A 25494-nucleotide genomic window follows, 5' to 3' on the forward strand; every position below is an offset into this window, starting at 1 on the left:
CGGGCGGCCAGGGTCGGGCGCCTAGAAAAAGAGGTGCTCGAACTGGAGTCGCGTCTCGGTCAAGTCGTCGAGGACCCGGCCCTGCGGACGGTGTACGAAGCGAAGAAGGCCGTGCTGAAGGACCTGCGGCTCGTCGGGACCCGAGGCGCGTTCGTGAGGTCGCGGATCCGGTTCCTGCGGGATCTGGACCGTAGCTCCCCCTTCTTCTACTCGCTGGAAAAAAGAGTGCCCATATGCAGCTCTTGACGCTGCTGGCCGACGACGGCTCTCTCATCTCGGATCCGGAGGGCGTCAACAACAGGGCCCGTGAATATTACGGGGCTCTGTTCTCTCCGGAGCCGTCCAGCGAGGAAGCGCGTAGAGTTTTGTGGGAGGACCTGACGAAGGTCGGCCCGGAGGGCGCCGAAAATCTGGAAGCTCCGCTAAGCCTGGCGGAGCTGACCGGCGCCCTCGCCCGGCTCTCCAGGGGAAAAGCCCCGGGGCTGGATGGGCTGACCGTGGAGTTCCACAGGGCGTTCTGGGACGTCCTGGGGGGCGACTACGCGCGGGTCCTGGGGGAAAGTCTGGCGACCGGGGAGATGCCCCTCTCTTGGCGCAGGGCAGTCATCGTCCTGCTGCCTAAGAAGGGCGATCTCCGCCTCCTTAAGAACTGGTGCCCGGTCTCCCTCCTCAGCACGGACTACAAAATCTTCGCCAGGGCGATGTCTGCTCGCCTTGGCGCCGTGCTGGACCACATGATCCACCCCGACCAGTCCTACACGGTCCCGGGCCAGACAATCCATGATAACATCCATCTGGTCCGGGACCTTATCCATCATTCCCAGGAGGCAGGTCTGTCGGTCGCCTTCCTATCTCTCGACCAAGAGAAGGCGTTCGACAGGGTGGATCACGACTATCTGTTCGGAAATCTGCGCGCTTTCGGGTTCGGGACGTATTTCGTCGCCCAGATCCGACTTTTGTACACCGCCGCGGAGTGTCTGATTAAGGTTAACGGGTCCTTGATGGCACCCCTTCGCTTTGGAAGAGGGGTGCCCCAGGGATGCCCCATGTCCGGCCAGTTGTATGCCATCTGCGTGGAGCCTTTCCTGCGCCTCCTGCGGACGAGGTTGACGGGACTGGCTCTGCAAGGGCCAGGCGTGGAGGTTGTCCTCTCGGCTTACGCCGATGATGTGCTCCTCGCGGTAGAGGATCCCGCTGACCTGCGGAGGATGCGTGAGTGCCAGGAGATTTACTCGGCCGCATCCTCTGCCAGGATCAACTGGGAGAAATGTTCCGGACTCCTGGTGGGTCAGTGGCGAGTGGACTCCCTGCCGGAGGAGCTCAGGCCTTTTGCCTGGAGCACGACCCATCTCCTCTATCTGGGAGTCTACCTTAGCCTCGACGAGGAAGCCTGGCCGGCGAACTGGCAAGAGCTGGAGGCCAAGGTCGCCGCTCGCCTCGGGCGCTGGACAGGACTGCTCCGAGCACTGTCCTACAGGGGTCGAGCGCTAGTCATAAACCAGCTGATGGCTGCCATGTTGTGGTACCGGCTGGTCACCTTGACCCCTCCCCCTGCGTTTGTCACCAAGATACAGAAGAAGCTGGTGGACTGCTTCTGGAACAACAGGAAGCACTGGGTCTCTGCCGCAGTCTTGAGTCTTCCGCTTGGGGAGGGCGGTCAGTCGTTGATGTGCGTCAGCACCCAGCTCGCGACTTTCCGTCTTCAGACCCTGCAGAGATACCTTTACGTTGAGCCCCCTCCTAGGTGGCGTGCTCTGGCGACGTATTTCTTCCGCCAGCAGTACGGCCTCAACTACGACACGCAGCTCCTGTTTGTGAGCTTGGGGGGCGTCAGGACCGCCTTCCAGGAGCTGCCTGTCTTTTACAAGGAACTAACCAGGGTCTGGAACAAAGTCTCCACCAAGCGCAGCTCTCCACCGGCTGGAGTGGTGGCTGTCCTGCAGGAGCTGCTGCTCGGGAATCCGTACCTCCACGACCGAGGTTTTAGGTGGCGGTCGGATGAGAGGGCTGTGGCTGGTGAGGTGACAAGGGTCAGGGACCTGCTCGATGGCGGAGGAGCGGGCTGGATGGCGCCAGACACGCTGGCGCGGCGCCTAAATTCCGCCAACGTCCGCCGCGCAGCCGATGCCATCGAGTCGCTAAAAACAGCTCTGGGCCCTGAGGAGGCTCAAGCACGTGGGGAGATCCCGTCCGAACTGACCCCCGTCCGGACGGAATTCCTCATCAGCGCCAAACCCCGGAACCTCCCTCGGGAGCCGGCGCCTCACAACTTGAGCCGCCTCGAGGAAATCCCCTCCGTGCCTTTCAGTTCCGCGCGGAGTGGTTTCCTGTACGGGCTGCTCCTGCACACTCTCAACTTTGCCATCCTCGCCTGCCGTCCGGACACGCCATGGCGGACCATCTTGCCGTCCGGAGGAGGCGGGGGTCCCCGATGGAGCACACTCGACGCGGGAGTCCTCCCAGTATTTATCGGGGACTTGGCCTGGAGGGTAGTGCACGGAGCAGTCCCGTGCAATAAATTTTTAAGCCGGTTCACGGGCTCCCAGACTGCCTGCAATTTCTACGGTCTGGAAGAGTCCGTGTTCCATGTTTTTATGGAATGCACGAGGTTGCAGCCCCTGTTTTATTATTTAAAGGGGCTGCTCCTGAAATTCTGGCTGCACTTCAGTCCCACACTCCTGATCTTTGGACATCCTGTGCGGAGGGGAGCGGGTAGGTCCGAGGGCCTCCTCGTAGGACTGCTCCTGGGCACGGCCAAGGGTGCCATCAGCCGGTCCAGGCAGCGGGCGGTCGAGGGGGTCGTTCAACCTGACTGCCTGCCTCTCTTCCGCGCGTACATCCGTGCCAGGGTGTCCTTGGAGATGGAGCACGCGATGTCCACCGGTACCCTCGCGGCCTTCCGTGAGAGGTGGGCACCGGAGGGACTGGAGTGCATCGTCACCCCCGGCAACCAAATTTTAATTTGATTTTATGTTTTAAAGTTTAATTTGTTTTAATTGCCGGTGTTTTTTAGTGTCCCCCCCCCTTTTATAGGGGGCACTTGGAGTAAAAAAAATTTTAGTGCCCCAAAAAAAACTTTAAAAAAACACAAAAAAAACAAAAAAAAACACAACAAAAGGGCCTTGGAAATGTTTGGTGCGCCCCCCAGATCAGGGGGACACGATTTAATGATTTAATGTTTTAATTTTCTCACAAAGAGTTCTGTGGACCAATGGTGGAGCTTTGGAGGCGTGGCCTAATCAGTTGGAGCTGTGCTGTTGTGAGAGAAGGAACTCCCTGCTTTGCTCCTGTCTGGAAGGCCTAGAGTGAACCCTGAGACCAGCCCAGGAAGAGGAGGAGGGGGCTGGCTTACTACAATTCAACATCCAGAGGGAGAGGAGGAGAGCAGAAAATGTTATCAACTTATTACTACTTCAGAGAGTTGGAGAGAGAGGGAAAAGAACAACCTGAGAAAACACCATCCAGTGTGGAAGGAGGGAGAGCCATTTCTACAATCTTCGACAGGTGGGTGTGTTTTGGTGCATTCCCTGAAAGACTTTGTTGTATCGGTGGGGGGAGGAAAGAAGATATCTTGCTTACAGCTAGGCCCCACACACCACTGAAGCACCCCTCCCCCATTGCCGAGCCTGGGATAGCTGGAGCTACCTGGCTGAAGTAGTAATAATCACCCTATTCAACATCGTTGGGAGTGTGTGCCTGGGTGGCTCCAGCTACCCCAGGTGAAGACATCTTCTCCCCCCACCCGAAGACCATCGACAAGGACTGTGTCCTGATTTTTTCCATCATCTGGGGAGTGCATCCCAGAAAAACGCCCACCCATCGCTGAGGGGAGACCTGCCCTCGCAGCTTCCCTCTTTCCCACCCCCCCTTTCTCTCTTTCTCTCTCTCTCTCTCTGTCTCTCCCCTCTCTCTCTGAGAGCCCTTTCCTCCAAATTTGGAAATAAGACAATTAAGACAACTGAGCAGAGGGAGCAAGGCCCCTCCCCATTCGTTAACTAGGGGAGAGGTGTGCCCCATTAAGAGCTCCCTCTGCTCAAAACACCAACGAGGCCAATTAAAGACCATTAAGGCCTGTGACTTTGGGGTGGGTGTAGTCCTTAAAGGGACCCCGTGAGCTAAAGGGCCAGCTAAGACATACGCGCAGGCGGCGTCCACATCCACGGCGCCTCCTGCGCCTCCTGCTGCCCTGCCACCATTCAGACTCATAACAAAAAAATACGCGGTCAAGAGCTACACTCACCCCACAATGAGCATCGAGGAGTGCGTGCGGGCGATGGCTGAGGTAGTCGGCCCCTCGGCCATTGTCGCGGCCTCCAAGATGTCTGGGAAGGCTGTATTCTTCCTGGGGTCGGAGCGGGCGGTGTCCCTGGCCCTCGAAAAGGGGCTCACGTTGGGTGGGACGTTCCTGCCGGTGGACCCTCTCGAGGCCACCGCGCAGAGGGTCATAATTTCTAACATCCCGCCCTTTGTTCCCGCTGGGCTCCTCCTCCCTCACCTACACAACTGGGGGAGGTAAGGTCGGGGATCAACCCCATACTGCTCGGCATCAGGGAGAACAGCCTGCGCCACGTCTTCTCCTTCCGCCGCCAGCTCTTTGTCCGGCTGGCGCGGGAGGAGACGACGGAGGGATCATTTAATGTGGTGCACGAGGAGACTGCCTACCGCGTCTTTTGGACGTCGGACGGCGTGCGGTGCCATGCCTGCAGGGAGGTGGGGCACGTTCGCAAGAACTGCCCCGCCTCCAAGGCTGCCAAACCACCGAAGGCGGCCAAGGCTGGCGCCGCCGCCACCCCTCCCCCTAGTTGCGTCCGCGTGCTGGGAGCTGTAGGTGCGCGGGCATCGTCGGGGGCCTTTGTTTTCGCGGCCTCTGGCGAGGGGGAGGGAGAGCGTCCGATCGGAAGGAAGGCGCGGAAGAAGGCGAAACATCTCGAGGCGGGTCCCCTCAGTGCGCCAGACAATTTGTTTACCGCGCTCAGCCCAACCCTGTCACCGGCGAGTGCGGGGTGCCCTGAGCCCGTGCCCGAGCCCTTGACCAATACCGCAGAGGGGTTCGGGCGCGGGCAAGATAAGAAAAAGGAGGGAGTGGAGCGGGAGGCCTCGGCAGACATGGAGGAATCCCTGTCTCTGCGCCCCCCCAGGAACAAAAGGAGGCGCCGCTCCAATGAGGCGGAGGGGGAACAACATCCCTCCGCGGAGGAGTCGATGCCCGCCGCGTGTCCCGCGTCCCCCACCAGCGCCCCCAAACTGCGCCGTAGGCAGGAGGAATCTGTCCCCGGGGAGGGTGAGACAGTCGAGGCTGCCTAGCCTCTGCCTCCCGGGGATGACGTGGAAGATCTGCCTGTCGTGGGGGGCGTGGGGCCAGAGGAGGAATGTGGGACGAGAGGGCTGTGGCTGGTGAGGTGACCAGGGTGCCATCAGCCGGTCCAGGCAGCGGGCGGTCGAGGGGGTCGTTCAGACTGACTGCCTGCCTCTCTTCCGCGCGTACATCCGCGCCAGGGCGTCCTTGGAGATGGAGCACACGGTGGGCGCCGGAGGGACTGGAGTGCATCGTCACCCCCGGCAACCAAATTTTAATTTGATTTTATGTTTTAAAGTTTAATTTGTTTTAATTGCCGGTGTTTTTAGTGTCCCTCTCTCCTTTTATAGGGGGCACTTGGAGGAAAAAAATATGATTTTAGTGCCCAAAAAAAAACTTTAAAAAAAAACAAAAAAAACCTAAAAAAAAACAAAAAAAAAGGGCCTTGGAAATGTTTGGTGCGCCCCCCAGATCGGGGGGGACACGATTTAATGATTTAATGTTTTAATTTTCTCCCAAAAAGAGTTCTGTAGACAAGCACTCCAAGGTGCCTTTGTTCATCTACACTATTAAGTGGCCTACCGCTTAATGTGTATACCCTTTCCTTATTAGCCCTCCCAAAGTGCTAATGAAAGAGAGAGAATGAGAGCGGGATCTCTCTCCCCCCCCACCCCCAGTGATCTCTCCCCTCGCTAAAGCAATCTTTTCTCCCCTCCCCACAGCAATCTCTCTCTCTACCCCCTCCCCCCCGCCAGCGATCTCTTCCACACCCCCCCCCCACAGGAATCTCTCTCTCCATCTCCTACCCGTCCCCCACCCCACACCGCCTCCCCCCCCAGGCCTCACAACGATCTCAGGTTGGCAATCTCTGGCCTATCGCCAGTACCTCTCTGGGGGGAAGGGGATGGGGGGTGTGGTCGCAGAGCTTGATAGCCATGCACGCATGCGCACAATTCGGGAGCCGAAGATTCCTAAGTCAATAGGCCTCCTCTGCTGCACACCGCCCGCTGCACTCCGCTCCCACTATCGCCGAGAAAAGTGGAATTAAACTCCCTCCTACTCAGCCCCAGCGGTACCGGGCAGTAAAAAAATCACACACCGTGCGGGGACCGCCGAAAAACGGGCGGAACTTGGGTTTCACCAAATTCGGGCCCACTGTCTTCCTTTTCTTAGCCCTCTACGACAGTCGTCTGTGAATGTACAAATTACAGAATTGTTGGGCTTCCTTTACAGAGTAATCATTTGTCTTGGCAATCTGGAAATCACATATTAAAGGGATTATTTTTGTGAAAGGGTGGAAATAGCTGCTAAGTGGATGCTAATTAGACATGTCTGTTTCAAAGTTTGGATTTAACATGCCTAATTGCTGATTACCATAATCTGAATTTGCTTGGAGGTGCTAAAACAGACACCCGCAGGTTTAGCACTGATTAGAAGCCATTTTCATGGAGCAGTATATGTGGGCTCTACACACCCACTTCGAGTGACACATAATGGCAGGTTTCAGGATGGCACAGGGACCAAGTCCTCAGAGAAATTCCGGAATAAATGTTGATGAAGTCTTGACAGTCTCAGAAAGTCTATCTATGTGATTCAAAAGTCCTCTTCAAACCTCCAGCAGCAAGTGAACGGTAAAAGATGAATATGCCTTTAAATAGCACTCAAAATCCTCAGCAACAGCTTGTTTACTCCTGCTCAGCTGGTCGCTGTTAGGAGGGGGCATTGGGTCAAGTGCTCGCCACCAAAGTGCCATGTGGCCTCTTTAATGAGCACTAGTCAGCAAGTTAAGTGGCAATCAGCCCCTTAACGATCCTCCGGGCAGCCGTTCCTGGAATGTACTTTAACTCTTTCCCAAGATGGTGTCTTGCGCTAAACTGCCATTTCAGCTCAAGACCCCATCTTGGCTACCTCGGAGGGTCTTTAGTGCCTAAATGATCCAGCAATAAATCTGAAATTTTAATTGGGCGAGACTTTGCTGAAAAAATAATGGCACGTGAACGACACTGGAAGGTGTCCGTTACTTGTGCAGGAAAGGAAGTTACCCTTTCCATCTTCTGAACTAAAAAGGGTTGGATGTTGGGCCTGAAGCCTGCTTCCTCTGGACACGCCTGAAAATGGGCATCGTTCCGGTGCTAGGTGGAAATTGCAATGGAATTGTGGGGGGGTGGGGGGGGGGGGGGGGGAAGAGAGACCTTCCTCTCCCCATCACCACCACCCCATTATTTTCCTGTGCTTTTCACCTAGTATCTGAGCATTCTCCAGATACAAAGTGGAGAAACAATCAGCTCTCAGAAGAGCCCCTGCTGCCAGTCTGTTCCAGAAAGCTAAATGTGATAATAGCCCTTTTCATATATCTCGCGTGTTTTATCTGTGTTGTCAAAATTTAAACTGACCAAAAACAGGCTCTCTTAGTTGAACCCAAACACTGGAAACAATAATTATGATACAGTAGAAGAAGATGACAATCAAAATCCTGAAATGCAAAGCTCAAGAAATTTCCGCACACTATCAGTGGCAATTCCCCCATCGATTGAAATTATAATCCTCCTCCTGTCCTGTTTTTAGAATTTATTTGTGGAACATGGATTATTCCTTTTCAGTTCATTGATGGTTGTTGCTTATCAATGGAATGTGAAAAATAAAAAACATTCTTTGTAATACGAAAAAAAATAGAAACTTCTATTAAGTGAACACCACAATAGGGTTGGTAAACTTGATGGGTTAAAGTGGGAAAAAAGTTAATATTTCTGACATTGATTACTGAGGTCATTCACTGTAGGTAAACCTGTAAACAAACATTCAACTGGGCTTGGATTCACTTTGACTGCTACATTGAAACCATGATGTTTTTATTTTCCTAATTTCATTTTGATTAAAGCTATCTGTAGAGCACAAGAGACATAGCTCAGTCATTTCTTAAACCTTGTACAGTATTTTTGCAATGGAGAAAAGATACATCTCTTGCACAATAAGATAATTGTGGGCAAATGCCTGGCAGATGCAGTTTAATGTAGATAAATGTGAGGTTATCCACTTTGGTGGCAAAAACAGGAAGGCAGAATATTATCTGAATGGTGACAGATTAGGAAAAGGGGAGGTAGAATGAGATCTGGGCGTCATGGTATATCAGTCACTGAAAGTTGGCATGCAGGTACAGAAGGCGATGAAGGCGGCAAATGGCATGTTAGCCTTCATAGCGAGAGGATTTGAGTATAGGAGCAGGGAGGTCTTACTGCAGTTGTACTTGGCCTTGGTGAGACCATATCTTGAATATTGTGTACAGTTTTGGTCTCCTAATCTGAGGAAGGACATTCTTGCTATTGAGGGAGTGCAGCGAAGGTTCACCAGACTGATTCGCGGGATGGCAGGACTGACATATGAAGAAAGACTGGATCGACTAGGCTTATATTCACTGGAATTTAGAAGAATGAGAGGGGATCTCATAGAAACATATAAAATTCTGACGGGACTGGACAGGTTAGATGCAGGAAGAATGTTCCCGATGTTGGGCAAGTACAGAACCAGGGGTCACAGTCGAAGGATAAGGGGTAAGCCATTTAGGACCGAGATGAGGAGAAACTTCTTCACTCAGAATTGTGAACCTGTGGAATTCTCTACCACAGGAAGTTGTTGATGCCAGTCCATTAGATATATTCAAAAGGGAGTTAGATGTGGCCCTTACGGCTAAAGGGATCAAGGGGTATGGAGAGAAAGCAGGAATGGGGTACTGAAGTTGCATGATCAGCCATGATCATATTGAATGGTGGTGCAGGCTCGAAAGTTCGAATGGCCTACTGCACCTATTTTCTATGTTTCATCATGCATGTAACATACACATTCCCTGGACTGACAGAAATCAAGCTATTATGCACCACATTTTTCTTATAAGCGATCTTTATCACAGATCCTTAATTAACTTCAACATTAAACCCAAGAGCAAACAAATTTCCTTGTAATAATCACTTAAATAGCACACTGGCTTTGGAATTTTAATCTCTTTCTCCCACCACCTCAGAAAATGTGATCCGTTCCAAGTCTGTAATCTGGAGCAGAGCTGGAGCATAACCATTAATAGGAAAGAATCAAAGGTACTAACAATTGTACTTTTCTATAATGCAAGCAGTGTATATAATAAACTGAACTAGAATCTCAATGTATACCCTTTTTAATAAAGTTCCACTTTTCAGCTGCCACAGCCATTTAACTTGATGCACTTTATCTCAACCTTCTCTGCTGAAAATAGAAATCCATTCAACTCTGCTTTTATCTCGGCTCAACAATGTCATTGTCAACAAGAATCTCATGAAATAATCTCAGCTTGAAATTCAGCAGGATTCAGTATCAAAAAACAAACTACCATAAAAAGAGCTCAAGCAATACATATTGCACAACTTCGACTAGTCCTCTGCAGTCTATTGATTACTCAATTTTGTTCAATACCAAGGTAAATAAGCAATACAAAATGCAACAGTAACCATCTAGTATTGATAGTAGTAAATCCCTTTAAAATTGAACTTGAACCACAGCAGCTGTTAGATTTCTGTGGAGATGCATTATATTTTTATTGATCTCTTTTGAATCTCCCGTGGTGTTGCTCATACTGAGGCAGGGGATCTGCTGAGAATTCCAAGGCCTCGAAGACTGGGAAGGTGCAATAAATTAGGTGCAGAGATATGGTGGGCATTAAGAGTGGGGCAAGCCCAAGACAATGTGACCCTCCTGCCACCAGTTTAGGTCATGGCAGCAGATTGATTCTTTAAGTACATAATCTGCTGAAATTGTGCTTGCCGATTATATGGTGGTGTACAGGTGACAAAAACAGTTTTCAAAGCACTTTTTGTGTTTAACAGTAGCTTCCTTCAGGGATCAAGGCTGATTGTATCTCATAGGGGATGGGACTGCTTAATGGCTGAGAACAAGCCTTGGATGGTTGCAGAGGGAATGTGTCTCTGACAGCCAAGGGCTGACTGGGTGGAAGGTGGGGTCTAACAGCTGTGCCTCTGACATTTTCTCTTTCGCTCTGTCTGACTCACACTCTGTCTGTCACTGTTTCAGGAATACACGTCCCTGTCACCTTCCCATACTTTGGGGATAATTTTCAACTTTTGTGGGGGCAGCGAACGGGCAATATTGGATTGGCCACCTGTATACACCTCATCAGATTTTCCTTTCTATTGAAGTCAGTGGAAGGAGAATCGGGCAGGGTGTATAATGGGCTACTGATCCAATACCACTAGCTTTCTACCCCTGCCAAAGTTGAAATTTAGACCTTTTTTCTCAACTCTTCCCACTCTGCTCCATCCATCCTCTCTCTCTCTCCTTTCATTTCTCTGCCTTTTCTTTGGCCCTCGCTCTCTCTTTGTTCTTCTAATTCTTGCTTCCATTCCTCACTCATTCCCTCCTCTTCTGCATCTCTCCCCCTCTTTTCACACTTCCCTTTGTCTCACACTTGGCTTTTTTTATCCTGTCGCTCTTGGTTCACTCTCCTTTTCTGTTTTGCCAACTGCCCTTCTGCCCCACTTTCTCTCTCTCTCTCCTTTCTTCTACTTTGCTCTCTTTGCCTCCTTTCCACCTTCCCTTTTCTTACCTTTCTCTGTCAATCTTGCAGCAATTCATGGAGTAAAAGGGATCATGCAAGGTCGCAGGCTGGTGTTTTGGGAAATGGAAGAGATTGGGCAGGGCTGTAGCCCGACATCAGGAAGAAATTGTGTGGACCAGGAGTGGACAATGGATCAAAATATCAGCAGGGAATAGGGCTTCAAAAAGAAGTGGAGGAAAGAGTGTAAGAGAAAAGATAGCCATCCATGGCTAACTAAAGAAATAAAGGACGGTATCCAACTAAAAACAAGGGCATACAAAGTGGCCAAAACTAGTGGGAGGACAGAAGACTGGGAAGTTTTAAAAGCCAGCAAAGAATGACTAAAAAAATGATTAAGAAAGAGAAGATAGACTATGAAAGTAAACTAGCATAAAATATAAAAATAGATAGCAAGAGTTTCTATCAGTATATAAAAAGGAAAAGAGTGGCTCAAGTAAATGTTGGTCCCTTTGAGGACGAGACCGGGGAATTAGTAATGGGGAACATGGAGATGGCAGAAACTCTGAACAAATATTTTGTATCAGTCTTTACAGTAGAGGACACTAACAATATTCCAACAGTGGATAGTCAAGGGGCTATAAGGGGGAGGAACTTAACACAATCACAATCACTAAGGAGGTGATACTCAGTAAGATAATGGGACTAAAGGCAGATAAATCCCCTTGACCTGATGCCTTGCATCCTAGGGTCTTAAGAGAAGTAGCGGCAGGGATTGTGGATGTAATTTACCAAAATTCCCTGGATTCTGGGGAGGTCCCAGCAGATTAGAAAACTACAAATGTAACACCCCTATTTAAAAAAGAAAGCAGACAAAAAACAGGAAACTATAGACCAGTTAGCCTAACATCTGTGGTTGGGAAAATGTTGGAGTCCATTATTAAAGAAGCAGTAGCAGGACATTTGGAAAACCATAATTCGGTCAGGCAGAGTCAGCATGGATTTATGAAGGGGAAGTCATGTTTGACAAATTTGCTGGAGTTCTTTGAGGATGTTTAACAAACAGGGTGGATAAAGGGGAACCAGTGAATGTGATGTATTTGGACTTCCAGAAGGCATTTGACAAGGTGCCATATAAAAGGTTACTGCACAAGATAAAAGTTCATGGGGTTGGGGGTAATATATTAGCATGGATAGAGGATTAGCTAACTAACAGAGAATTGAGAGTCAGGATAAATGGATCATTATCTGGTCGGCAACCAGTAACTAGTGGGGTGCCACAGGGATCAGTGCTGGGACCCCAACTATTTACAATCTATATTAATGACTTGGAAGAAGGGACTGAGTGTAACGTAGCCAAGTTTGCTGACAATACAAAGATGGGAGGAAAAGCAATGCGTGAAGCGGACACAAAAAATCTGCAAAAGGACATAGACAGGCTAAGTGAATGGGCAAATGTTTTGCAGATAGAGTATAATGCTGGAAAGTGTGAGGTCATGCACTTTGTCAGAAAAAATCAAAGAGCAAGTTATTATTTAAGTGGAGAAAGATTGCAAAGTGCCACAGTGCAGCAGGACCTGGGGGTACTTGTGCATGAAACACAAAAGGATAGTATGCAGGTACAGCAAGTGATCAGGAAGGCCAATGGTATCTTGGCCTTTATTGCAAAGGGGATGGAGTATAAAAGCAGGGAAGTCTTGCTACAGCTATATAAGGTATTGGTGAGGCCACACCTGGAATACGGCATGCAGTTTTGGTTTCCATATTTACGAAAGGATATATTTGCTTTGGAGGCAGTTCAGAGAAGGTTCACTAGATTCCGGGGATGAGGGGGTTGACTTATGAGGACAGGTTGAGTAGGTTGGGCCTCTACGCATTGGAATTCAGAAGAATGAGAGGCAACCTTATCGAAACGTATAAGAGTATGAGGGGGCTTGACAAGGTGGATGCAGAGAGGATGTTTCCGCTGATGGGGGAGACTAGAACTAGAGGGCATGATCTTAGAATTTAAAACAGATATGAGGAGAAATTTCTTCTCTCAGAGAGCTGTGGAAGCTGAGACATTGAATAAATTCAAGACAGAAATAGACAGGTTCTTAAACGATAAGGGGATAAGGGGTTATGGGGAGCGGGCGGGGAAGTGGAGCCGAGTCGATGATCAGATCAGCCAGGGTCTTATTGAATGGAGGAGCAGGCTCAAGGGGCCATATGGCCTACTCCTGTTTCTATTTCTTATGTTCTAATGTAAGTGGAACGAGTTACATTTACTTCTTGTTATACTGACAGGAAGTATGAACTCTATGCAAGACTTTATATATTAGTAGTTGAAATCGTGTACACATGGGGTGTCAAGATCAAGTGCGGTCTTCAGGTGAAGTGGGATTAGAGAGTTGAGGATGATTGGACAAGAGTACACAAACCTCAATCTGTCCTTTGTGATGCAGTGACTCCACTGGTGGGAGGGGTGTAATTACAGTATCAAAAGTTTACATAGACAGTTTGCATTTTAAATGTGGGTGTACATTCCAATTTATAATGGAAAAAGTTAGCAGGAAATATGTGAAGATGTAAGATTTTTAATAGATAGATGGAACATTTAGAATTCCACTTTGTTATTTTAATGGACGCATCTGAGTAAAAGAGGTTTGCACATGTTCACTGTTCGTGTACAAAATGTCTGCTCAAGAATTTGCATTAATGGAAGTATGAAGCCAATAAAGTTGTAGCAAAATACGGAGTAAAGTCCTCCTCAACTGTCTTCTCCCTGTGGCCGAGGAACTCCTCCGAGAGTCACAGTGTGGATTTCCTCCCCTACTGGGCAAAACGGACATGATCTTAGCAGCGCGGCACTGCAGGAAAAATGCACGGAACAGCACCAGCCCTTATACATGGCCTTCTTTGACCTTACAAAGGCCTTTGACACTGTCAACCGTGAGGGTCTATGGAACGTCCTCCTCCATTTCAGAAGTTCGTCAACATCCTCCGCCTGCTCCATGACAACATGCAGGCCGTGATCCTTACCAACGGATCCATTACAGACCCAATCCACGTCCGGACCGGGGTCAAACAGGGCTGCGTCATCGCCCCAACCCTCTTCTCAATCATCCTCGCTGCCATGCTCCACCGCACAATCAACATGCTCCCCGCTGGAGTGGAATTAAACTACAGAACCAGTGGGAAGCTGTTCGACCTTCGCCGTCTCCAGACCAGGTCCAAGACCACCCCAACCTCTGTCGTCGAGCTACAGTACGCGGACGACGCCTGTGTCTGCGCACATTCAGAGGTTGAACTCCAGGACATAGTCGACATATTTACTGAGGCGTACAAAAGCATGGGCCTTACGCTAAATATTCATAAGGCAAAGGTCCTCCACCAGCCTGTCCCCGCCGCACAGCTATTCCCCCGTCAGTCATCAAGATCCACGGCGCGGCCCTGGAAAACGTGGACCATTTCCCATACCTCGGGAGCCTCTTATCAACAAAAGCAGACATTGATGAGGTGAGTCAACACTGCCTCCAGTGCGTCAGCGCAGCCTTCGGCCGCCTGAGGAAAAGAATGTTCGAAGACCAGGCCCTAAAATCTACCACTAAGCTCATGGTCTACAGGGCTGTAGTAATACCCGCCCTCCTGTATGGCTCAGAGACATGGACAGTAGATATCTCAAGTCGCTGGAGAAATACCACCAACGATGTCTCTGCAAGGTCCTACAAATCTCCTGGGAGGACAGACGTACCAACATTAGCGTCCTCGACCAAGCCAACATCCCCAGCATTGAAGCACTGACCACACTTGATCAGCTCTGCTGGGCAGGCCACATTGTTCGCATGCCAGACACGAGAATCCCAAAGCAAGCGCTCTATTCGGAACTCCTTCACGGCAAACGAGCCAATGGTGGGCAGAGGAAACATTACAAGGACACCCTCAAAGCCTTCCTGATAAAGTGCAACATCCCCACTGACACCTGGGAGTCCCTGGCCAAAGACTGGCCTAAGTGAAGGAAGTGCATCCGGGAGGGTGCTGAGCACCTCGAGTCTCATCGCCAAGAGCATGCAGAAATCAAGCGCAGGCAGCGAAAAGAGCGTGCTGCAAACCAGTCACACCCGCCCTTTCCCTCAACGACTGTCTGTCCCACCTGTGACAGGGACTGTGGTTCTCGTATTGGACTGTTCAGCCACCTAAGGACTCATTTTAAGAGTGGAAGCAACATTGCTGGCTGCTTCAGGGAAAACCAACCCTAAAGATCACCTACATAAAAAAAGGTAAGTTACTTACACAATCACCATCTTGAATGCTGCTGCTGCAGACTCAAGATCCTTGACCACCGAGCTCCAGGCCCTGACCTCAACCACCGATGTCCCTCCCTGCTGGCCCCCCTGACCCCTGATCTCCCTACACCCCAAATGCCAATTGTGACCCCGCCCGCCCCTCCCAACCCTACGACGTATCGTTCTGAGGCCTCAAAGCCTCCCTTCCCGAGGTCTTGATGTCTCCCTTCCCAATGTCTCCCTCCCGAGGCCCCAATCGCTCCTCCCACAAGGGCCCGATCACTCCTCCCACAAGGGCCCGATTGGTTCTCCCGAGCCCTACAACTCCCCACCGCCCCCCGAGCTCTGCGATCATCCCAAGGCCCGCAAACCAAACCCTGTGACTTACTTATGCAGCCTCTTCCCGCAGTGTCACTTTCAGTCAAATGAGATGCTAGGCCCAATATCCGGGGCTCATTTGACTGAACCATTTGCATGCCACCCACCCATACTTCTCCACTCATGTTCTTTATTTATCTCTTCTAGCAGGTTCTCTCCTAAGCCCAATACCAGCCAAGCTAGCGACTTAACCAATTCGAATCTTATCTCTTTCAGACCCTTAATTGACAAACAATGTTTACAACAATAGCCCAAGGGTAGATGCCTAGAGGCTGGAAGCTCCTTTGCCTTCAATCCATTTCCCTTCTCTCCACCCGTAGAAACATAGAAATTTACAGCGCAGAAGGCGGCCATTTCAGCGCATCATGTCCGCGCCGGCTGACAAAGAGCCATACGGCCCTCGGTCAGCAGCTCTGAAGGTTATATATAAACCTATCACCAATGAACAATGGCGGAAAGGTAAAGAGCACCCAGACCAACCAGTCCACCCCACACAACTGCGACATCCCTTACACTGAAACATTCTACACTCCACCACAACCGGAGCCATGTGATCTCCTGGGAGAGGCAAAAACCAGATAAAAACCCAGGCCAATTTGGGAAAAGAAAATCTGGGAAACTTCCTCTCCGACCCATCCAGGCAATCAAAACTAGTCCAGGAGATCACCCTGGCCGTATTCAATTCCCTGCAGTACTCAACATCATATCTGAGCCAAACAACACGAGCTCATCCAATCTAATCCCAATTACCATCTTTACATCCGTAACCCTGCAGGTTATGGCACTTTAAGGCCCATCCAACCATCTTTTAAAGGTGGTGAGGGTTTCTACATCCCACCCTCCCTTACCCTCGATGAATGTCTGTCCCACCTGTGGTAGGGACTGTGGCTCTCGTATTGGACTGTTCAGCCACCTAAGGACTCATTCTAAGAGTGGAAGCAAGTCTTCCTCGATTCCGAGGGACTGTCTATGATGATGATGAGCAAAATACATTAGCTGAAACCATTAGCTTAAAATATCACCTGTATCTTAATTATACCATCACACAGTGAAGATACTCTTTAAAGGAGGGTAAAATCATTGTGGAAACTTATATAGTAATTAACACGCCAATCAATTTTTCGCTGAGAGGGTTGAGGAGTGGGGTGGGAAAAGGAGAGCAATTTATTGGCTTCAAGATCCAGCCCAAGCAATTTTCTAAATGGAACAAGCCAGGATAAAACTCTCCCTAACCTTTCAGGCAGGCCAGGAACAGGGCCACTCATGCGGATTAAAAAAAATGCAACAACAAAATCTACACAAATAAAATCAGCATTTAAAGCATTGAATTAATAATGCATTAAAAGTGTAGTAGTTTTACATGATGTTTATTTGATCAGCATCTGCCTGACCAAGGTCTGAACAACAGCATGATATCAAGATTTTTTAACAAGAGCAGCTTGGTGATGGCTGAATTCGATTTAGCACATTTCAAGAATAAAATACAAAGTAACTGGCTGAAAGATACAGGAATAAAACAACCCCAAATATTGATTCTACTTTTAATAAAACAGTAATATTTTTCTTAGATGAGTGCGTGGCTTCTGGGAAAGAGACCGGTTCACTGTGAGACCTGCTACTCACTCTCTTACAGTGTAACGGCCCCCTCTCCAGATGCATGGTTCTGGGTCCAACGAGCCGACTCTTCAAGGTTCTTGCTAAGTAGCTCCCATCTTCAATGTGTATAATTCCTATTGTAGAGGTACTATATACCTTTAACAAATCTGTAATTTAAATAGTCTACTAAATAATATTACATCCTTTAACACTGTAGAGGAAATTATGATATCAAATAGATATAAACAATGAGTGGCTGATTATTTTACAGAATTTTATTTTATTGCTTAGAAATTATGTAGTAGTCTTGAATTTTGTTGGCATGATTTTTAACTTAAGAAATAGTTTGTTTTGCATTTGTGATTCACATCCATTCCCCAATATTACACAATTGGTGGTGTACCTACAGCTGTTACCTGTACAGAGCAGCATCATGCTGCCACAAATAGCAACATTTGAGCAACATTTAATTGTTAGGAACTATAAAAAGTATTCTTTAAATAGTGTTAAAAGTGGCCAATTGCTTTCTTTATTTCAAAGGGCATGACTGGCTGTTGTTCCTTTTAAATCAGCTTACTTAAATATTTTAAGTGATTAATCTAACTGCTAGGCCCTGTGTTTTGCAGAAATTAATATGGTGGAACTCTAAATTAGACCCAGCCACTTCATTTGTATCAGAAATTGTTTATAGAATTGTAATTATTGAGCAATGTCATACTTAAAGTTGTTGTTACAGTTGTGCGGTGGCACTGGTAGCCGTGAAAGTGACCATGGGCAGTTGTAAATCTATGAAATGTTATTTTATAGAATTTCTGTTTGTTAATATTTAAGTGAATAAATGCAGAGCATGTCTGCAGATTCTATAGTTGTTGCTGAATTCGGATGATGTTCAGATAAAAAGGAGCTAGCTAAATGAGCCTACATGAGGGATATGGTGCAACTCCTATCAAGAAGCACACAAAGACCCTACAGTTGACATTCACTATTTCAATAGCCTTATTCACTGTATTTTATAACTTTACCTGGTTTAGTACCAATAAATTTTGTTATTTGTTAGTAGCTTGTCAAATCTCTGATCTGTGATTTTCACTTACTCAAACAGACTGAAGGTATAGTAGTAATCCTACATTATTCGTAGTATTAGTAGTGCAAAAGGGATAATCGTTAATCTCCACCACTCTGATAGGATAGAAAGCTAAAAGTTGAAGATTTCCAATTGTAATGGCGAGGTTTGCTTACAGAAACTGTCATCAGGGGCACTGAACAAGAATATGGTGCAAAACAACCCAAAACTGTAATGCATCCACATAAGCAAGCATTACATGGAAGTGAAAAGAAAAGGCAGTGATGCGTAGTAAATGTGAAGCTCAAAAAGTGTTCCAAGATTTGGATCCATTGGTGGGTGTTAAATGTGGCTGTGGACACCTGTTTTTCATTTGTCCCTAATTCTAACTGACTCCAAGTCAAGTTAAGGCACAAACACAAGGGGAGAATGGCAGGGCTCACTTGGAGTAATCAGAAACAATACAGCAGAAATGACATACCTGTCTGTTGTGTGGTCTGTGGTATCTGCTGACTTCGCTGTGCATTGTATTGAACAGAAGCAACAGGCCTGAACTGTTGGGCTGCTGAGGTAGGGTACTGGCCAGATGGATAGTAATACACTGGCATCTGAAAGAGATTCACGGAAAACATCTTAAGTTTCAATCCTGAACAGTGCATAAATAATTACTTGGTAAAATATTCAAAAACATAAGTGCGATTCCAACCAATCTCATTAGTCTACGACACTTAATAAAACAAATAAAACCATTTACTGAAAAGCAAAAAATTTAATGGATTAAAAATATATTTGCCCAACATGATTATTCATCTGCTCTTTTGGATTCCTCTAAGTAACCTATTTCCAGATGCACTATGCTGTCATCAATCTCATTATCACTGTGTGAAGCCATAAATCAGGATACCGACTGCTGTGTTTTACTTCAGCCCAATCCCCAACACAATTAGTTCAAGCTCCAGGGAAGCACAGGCAACTAGTAACATAATAAAATATATAATGTATATTGTGTGTATATATATACATACACTCACACACATGCACACAATATATATATATAATATATATATATATACACACACAATATATAATGTATATTATTATATATATATATATATATATAAATAACAGTTAGATGTTTCAAGACTAACAACACGATATGGTGAATTACTTATTGTTTTGGTATTTAATGACCTGGGAAAGCAGCCTGTTCTAATAGGTCAAACAGAAAGATACATACATTGGGAAATGAAAGCAGATCATAAAAAATAATCTTTTTTGTCTGACAATTCCATAATCCATTTTGGGCAATTGTACAAATGAGACAGTTGTGCAGATATTACAGTTTTATAATCATTTTTGGCAAAGGGAGCAATTTGCTGGATCATGAAATTTCAAGCTTACAAAAATTCCACTTAGCCCAAGTAGTAACTAATTGCTATGGGGAAGCAAAACAATTATTCACACAGTAGGTTATGTCTTTAAAAACTTGCCAATAAGCATTTGCATTAAAGTTCATGGCTCTGAGCGTATATGTTAAATGGATAAACATGCAAGGAAATAACTTTCTGCATCATTTCTCGATACTGGCCCAGTTTAATATTCAGCTTTTAGCCTAGTGAGAGGTCTTATTCCAAGGAGATTATTAGTAAGGTGTTGCGAAATACAATCAGTCTTTATAAAGACAGAAAATCACTGACCCTGCATGTTCAAGTCAATTAAATATGATTAATGGAAGCTTGTAATCTCCATATGGGCCTTACCTAGATATAACAAAAGGAATTGCAGTCAAAGCTGCTTGCTTAATAATATTCATTCAACAAAATGAAGCAGTATGTTAACTATTTGGGAACTGTTGTACTGTTTCTATGGCAAATTCAACATATTGATATTGAAGCACCCCTCTTAGATTTTGCTCTAACTATAAATGACCTTCATTCTGTATTTCTTTCCCCTTTTCCTCTCACTTTTTTGTGGGATGCGCGTTTTAAAACAAGTACTAATTCCTGTATATCTATCACAAGGCAGATGCAATTAATGGGTGATATAAAACTGGGAAGTAATGTAAGAGATAAAGCATAGCAGAGTATTTAGATGGGACCTATGCTAGTGATCCTTGTCTCCTTAATATAGGCCACATATAAACAAGACTTTCCTTGACTCTTTTACTGAGGAGATAATCAGTGCCCCATAGTTTATATTTATGCCATTTCACTGTTATCTCAATGAGTTGTGGATTGTCACTACTTTTAGAAAAAACAGATGTGCTAATCAACATTTTTCTCTCTCCTACTCTTTCCAATCTAATGGAGATAAATTACTGTGAACGTACTTATTCTTAATGGTAGAACTAAGGGCCCAAATTTCCCCAACCCCTTTTTCTGGCACACTCACCTGAGGTGCACTGCTTTTGTCCACCTCCAAGCGCGCCAAAAATCTTCCTCCCGATTCTGGTCGCTCCCCAGCCTCTCCTCGATGGTGGCGTAGTGTAGCCAGTGGATTGGGGGCGGAGCTGGGACCTCTGCACTGAAAACAGTGCCGGGACCTCTGCACATGCGCGCTAGAGTCTGCACGCATATGCAGTAGATCCTGACAACCCGAGTCTGTGCGATGCTCTGCAGGCTGTGTGGGAGGGGCCCGAAGCACGCCGTCCCTAGCCCTGGCCGAATGGGCTCCCTCATCGGCAGCCTGCTGCGTTCCCGAAGGTAGGACTTCTATTTTTTTATTTGTTATTTATTGATTTATTGATTGCTTATTACCTTGGTCTTGGTGCTTTAGCTGCAGGGTTCCTTCTATTTTTTTTATTTGTTAATTAATTGCTTATTACTTTTTGTGCTTTGTTTAGTGCTTGGTGCAAATGTATTGCTTTGTTTAGTGCTTGGTGCTTTAAATGTATTTATGCTTCTTTAACGTTGTTGTGAAGGTATTTAGTGCTTTGCAAGGTCCCCTCCCCCATCTCCTCTATCTCTGGCTGCCTGCCTGCCTGCCTGATTTCTTAATTCAGCACAGGGTTTTTCAGAACGTACACTTACGCTGGCCTAAGTTAGTTTGGAGTAAGTTTTAGCGGGCTAAACTTGCTCCGCCCCCAATCCACTGGCTAAAATGGCCAAATCAGGTTTAAGTGGCTGGTAATGCCCCCTTTTGAAAAAAATACTAAAGAAAACCTAACTAACTCACTTACACTGGAGCAACTTAAATGGGGAGAATTGTGAGTTTTAAGTTACTGCAAAAAAATCTAGTTGCAACTCCTGGGGAAACTTGTGTCCTATTAGAGAACTACAGTGAGCTTGATATTAAAATCTTGAAGAGATAAGTTTTTTTAATTCCTTCATGAGAAGTGGGTGTCGCTGGCAAGGCCAGCATTTATTGCTTATCCCTAATTGCCCGTGAAAAGGTGGTGGTGACCCGCATTCTTGAACCACTGCAGTTTTTCCTCACAGTTTGATACAACTGAGTGGCTCGCAGGCTGTTTCAGAGGCCAGTTAAGAGTCAAACACTTTACCTAGACCGGGTAAGGGCAGCAGATATCCTTCCCTAAAGTACGTCAGTGAACTACATGGGTTTTTACAACAATCCAGTAGTTTCATGGTTACTGATACAAGCTTTTTTATTCCAGACTGAATTCAAATTCCACAGCTGATGGAATTTGAGCTCATGTCTGAACTCGGGTCTCTGGATTACTAGTCCAGTAACATAACCACTATGCTATCGTAAGTTGGAACAAAGGCAAACACATTTGAACCCATATTAGATTAATTTAAGTCAATTTTGTAGGTGTTCACTGAATAGGATCATTGACAAATTATTTGTACTTCATGGAATCTTTATTTCCATTTCGTCAGTTGGAAAACAATAGGAAAGAACCATAAACCTCTATGTATCTATAGTGCATACATAGAGAGAATACAGACTGTGTGACAACAGCATCCCATTTGACATTTCAATATTTTATTTAACATTTTAATGTTGAATAAAACATATGATTTTGAATCAAAATACTCAATGACGAGCAATGGAATTCTGAACTCAATCTACTCATGAAGAGTTGCAGAACTAATTTGTGACTAATTTGTAAGTTTTCAGATCTTTCTCATTCCTGAAATAGATTCTACAGTTAGATTCCCCAGTAAATGTCACAATATCAGTAAAAATAAAAGTGCTGTTCATAAAAATTAAAAAATGGTAATGACATATGTAAATTCTTTTTAAAAGCAGCAGTGGATTTATAGGATGCCATTCAATCAGCTAAAGCCTTTGAAAATTTAGAAGATAATGGCCTGGAGTTTGCTCTCAGCGGCGAAGGAATGATGCACGCCATTCAGCTCGCTGATAGTTGCCCACAGACATTTCCCGGGTCTTGTCAGCAGAGACTTGCTCAAATCTGGCGTATTTTACAGCACGGCGCCCTCTACAAGACATCGGAACAGGCTAAACAACAGCAAGGCTCTTCAACCAATCCGAATAAAGAATTCTCAATGCGACACGCAGGAGAGAATTTTAATCCTAAAAAAATGGGCAGGTTTGGGTCAGGTGGGAGATTAAAGTGTTGAAAATCTGAATGACGACCCCATCCCGCCTACTTCTGGGACTGGGGGTGGGGGAGGGGTGCAGACAGCCAACGCAGTCCCAGGAGGCAGGCTGGCATTTTAAATATTATAATGAGGCTGACGCCCTGAAAACCCACCGGCTAAAGGGAGGCGAGGACTGCTGGATCCAGGAGGTAAGTGCCTTTCCACTTACCTGAATCCAGCCTCGCCAAACCCCCGCAATTGGACACTCCTCACCCTTCTGATCTTCCCTGACCTCCCCCCAGAGGCCTCCGACCTCCATTCCCCACCCAGAGGCCTCTTATCTCTACCCTCTTCCCCACCCCCACCACCCCCCCCCCACTGGTCTCCAAATATCCCCCATCCTCTCCGTGCCTCCAAGTAAAAATCCAGCCCACAGAGGAAGTCTAACCGAGGAAGTATAAACCAGGAAATATTAATTATATTTAAATTATGTACAGAAAGCAAAATCAGGATTGGGAAATATAGATGGCATTAAGGGAGAGAGATAAGAGAGACAGATAGAAATGGTAAAAAAAATATATATTTTAAATCTTCAATACTATTTTTCTTCTGAGGGAATGGGACTCCACACTTGTAAAATTATTTTTTCAGACGACAGGAGTTGTTCAGCAGTAATGATCATTTATCATTAAAAACCTGAATGCACCAGCCCTAACTTTTTCAGCCGTTTTTAGTACGGAACTAGTGGGAGGTTCAGCAAGTTCACGCCATTGCAGTCATTTCAATGCCGAGTCGATCAACAAGGACTGCAATAGCGCACCCTGTGGAGGAGCAGGGTATCTCCAACAGCAACTTCTGGATTTCTTTGTTTAGCTGCGTATGTGTGTACTCCAAAAGTTACTGTCAGATTTCCTCCATTACAATGGTGAGCGCTGATAGCTTCACGGTTATTCTCATCGCAAATTCCGGGCCAATGAAACACATCAGAAAAGAGCATTGTCTATATGGAGCAGCCTCAGTAGAAACAGCTACAAAAATTGTACTATTCCGTTAAGTTCTTCTGTGTCTATTTGTCAGTCAGTCTAGAGACTGATAGCAAATTGATGAATCCCCTCCATCACATTGTGCTTTTTGTACTTGTTTCAGACGTTTGAAGGTAGTAGGTATGTCGGCAATCTTCCATAACAGGTTACAGTAGATTAGGAAGATTTTAGAATTGCCCATAAATCAATGGATGCTTGTATACCAGAGTAACGTGAAATTAAGCTGTCAATGCAACACAACTATTAACTGTACATAAATGTCAAGATGCTCTTTTGATGTACATTATGAGATGCTTAACCTACAGCATGACACAAACCAAACTATAAATCATTTGCTAATTAGTTGTTGGGAAGCATTAATACTGATATAACTATTACATATAGAAACATGTGAATCGGATTTAACAGGTACTGCTATGATGAACTGCTTGTGATAACTGAACAACTGCAATTTTTGTTCTCATATCCTGACAAATTACCACATTTTGCATAGTGTTTCAGCACCTTTTAATTATACAGATATAACATTTTCTAATTGAGAATGCTAGCCCATGGTCCTACTTTTAACATCAATTTATCAGAAAACTCTTGCAAGAGGAAGTTGTACATTGTGAGCTTTCAATAATCTTTGAGAACGAAACAGTTAAGATGTTATAATATCAACCTGTATGTAGTATTCTTTACAAGCTACTCATTGGTAACCAAACTAGATCACTTCAACTATGTTTAGCATTAATGAATGCAAATATTTTAAAATAAATCTTTAAAACCCAATTCTTGATTGTATGCTTCCAGACCAGTACTAAGTAAACAGAAGAGATAAAGCGAGATCCACTTATACGAGATTTTTATTTGAACGCTGAACTATAACACGTCAAGAAATAGGAGCAGATGTAGGCCATTCGGCCACTCAAGCCAGCTCCCCCATTCAATAAGATTATGGATGATCTTCTACCTCAATTCCAATTTCCCGTACTATCCCCATATCGCTTGGTTTGCTTAATATCCAAAAATCTATCGATCTCTGTCCTGAATATACTCAATGACTGAGCCTCCACGGCCCTCTGGGGTAGAGAATTCCAAACATTCACTACCCTTTTGAATAAAGAAATTACTCCTCAGCTCAGTCCTAAATAGCTGACCCCTTATTCTGAGACTGTGACTCCTAATTCTAGATGCCCCAGCCAGGGGAAACATCCTCCCAGCATCTACCTTGTTAAGCCTCTTAAGAATTTTAAATATTTCAATGAGATCACCTCTCATTCTTCTAGACTCTAGGGAGCATAGGCCGAGTCTACTCAATCTCTCCTCAGAGGACAATTCCCCCATCCCAGGAATCAGTCTAGTAAACCCTCATCTAAGTCATTAATATATATAGTGAATAGATGAGGAACAAGCACTGATCCTACACAGTGCAACAGTGACTACACTTCTAAAGTACTTCATTCACTGTAAAGCGCTTTATGACATCTGGTGGTCATGCAAGATGCAAGTCTTTCTTTCCTTTCATTCCATAGATAAGAAAATCAAAACTGTACACAGTACTCCAGATGTGGTCTCACCAAGACCCTATACAATTGCAGTAAAGACGTCTTTACTCTTTTACTCCAATTCTTTTGTAATAAAGGCTAACATACTATTTGCATACTAATTGATTGCTGTAGTTGCATGTTAACTTTCTGTGATGTGTGTACTAGGACACCCAGGTCCATCTGAATGCAAACATTTCCCAATCTCTCATCATTTAAAACATATTCTGCTTTTCTATTTTTCCTATCGAAGTGGATAACTTCACATTTCTCCTCATTA

At 46.0% G+C, this 25494-nt stretch overlaps 1 protein-coding gene across 14 annotated transcripts in view; it reads right to left on the reverse strand.

Moving 5' to 3' along the window:
* LOC139273211 (cAMP-regulated phosphoprotein 21-like) overlaps nucleotides 1-25494 on the reverse strand; it is a 705332-nt gene that overhangs the window by 86792 nt on the left and 593046 nt on the right. For all 14 annotated transcript variants that reach the window (XM_070889897.1, XM_070889855.1, XM_070889888.1 and 11 more), the window contains one exon: nucleotides 18616-18742. In XM_070889897.1, coding sequence (XP_070745998.1) covers nucleotides 18616-18742 — 127 coding nt within the window. The remainder of the gene's footprint in view (nucleotides 1-18615; nucleotides 18743-25494) is intronic.

The sequence above is a fragment of the Pristiophorus japonicus genome, chromosome 1 (assembly GCF_044704955.1).
Source record: "Pristiophorus japonicus isolate sPriJap1 chromosome 1, sPriJap1.hap1, whole genome shotgun sequence".
NCBI classification, from domain to species: Eukaryota; Metazoa; Chordata; class Chondrichthyes; family Pristiophoridae; genus Pristiophorus; species Pristiophorus japonicus.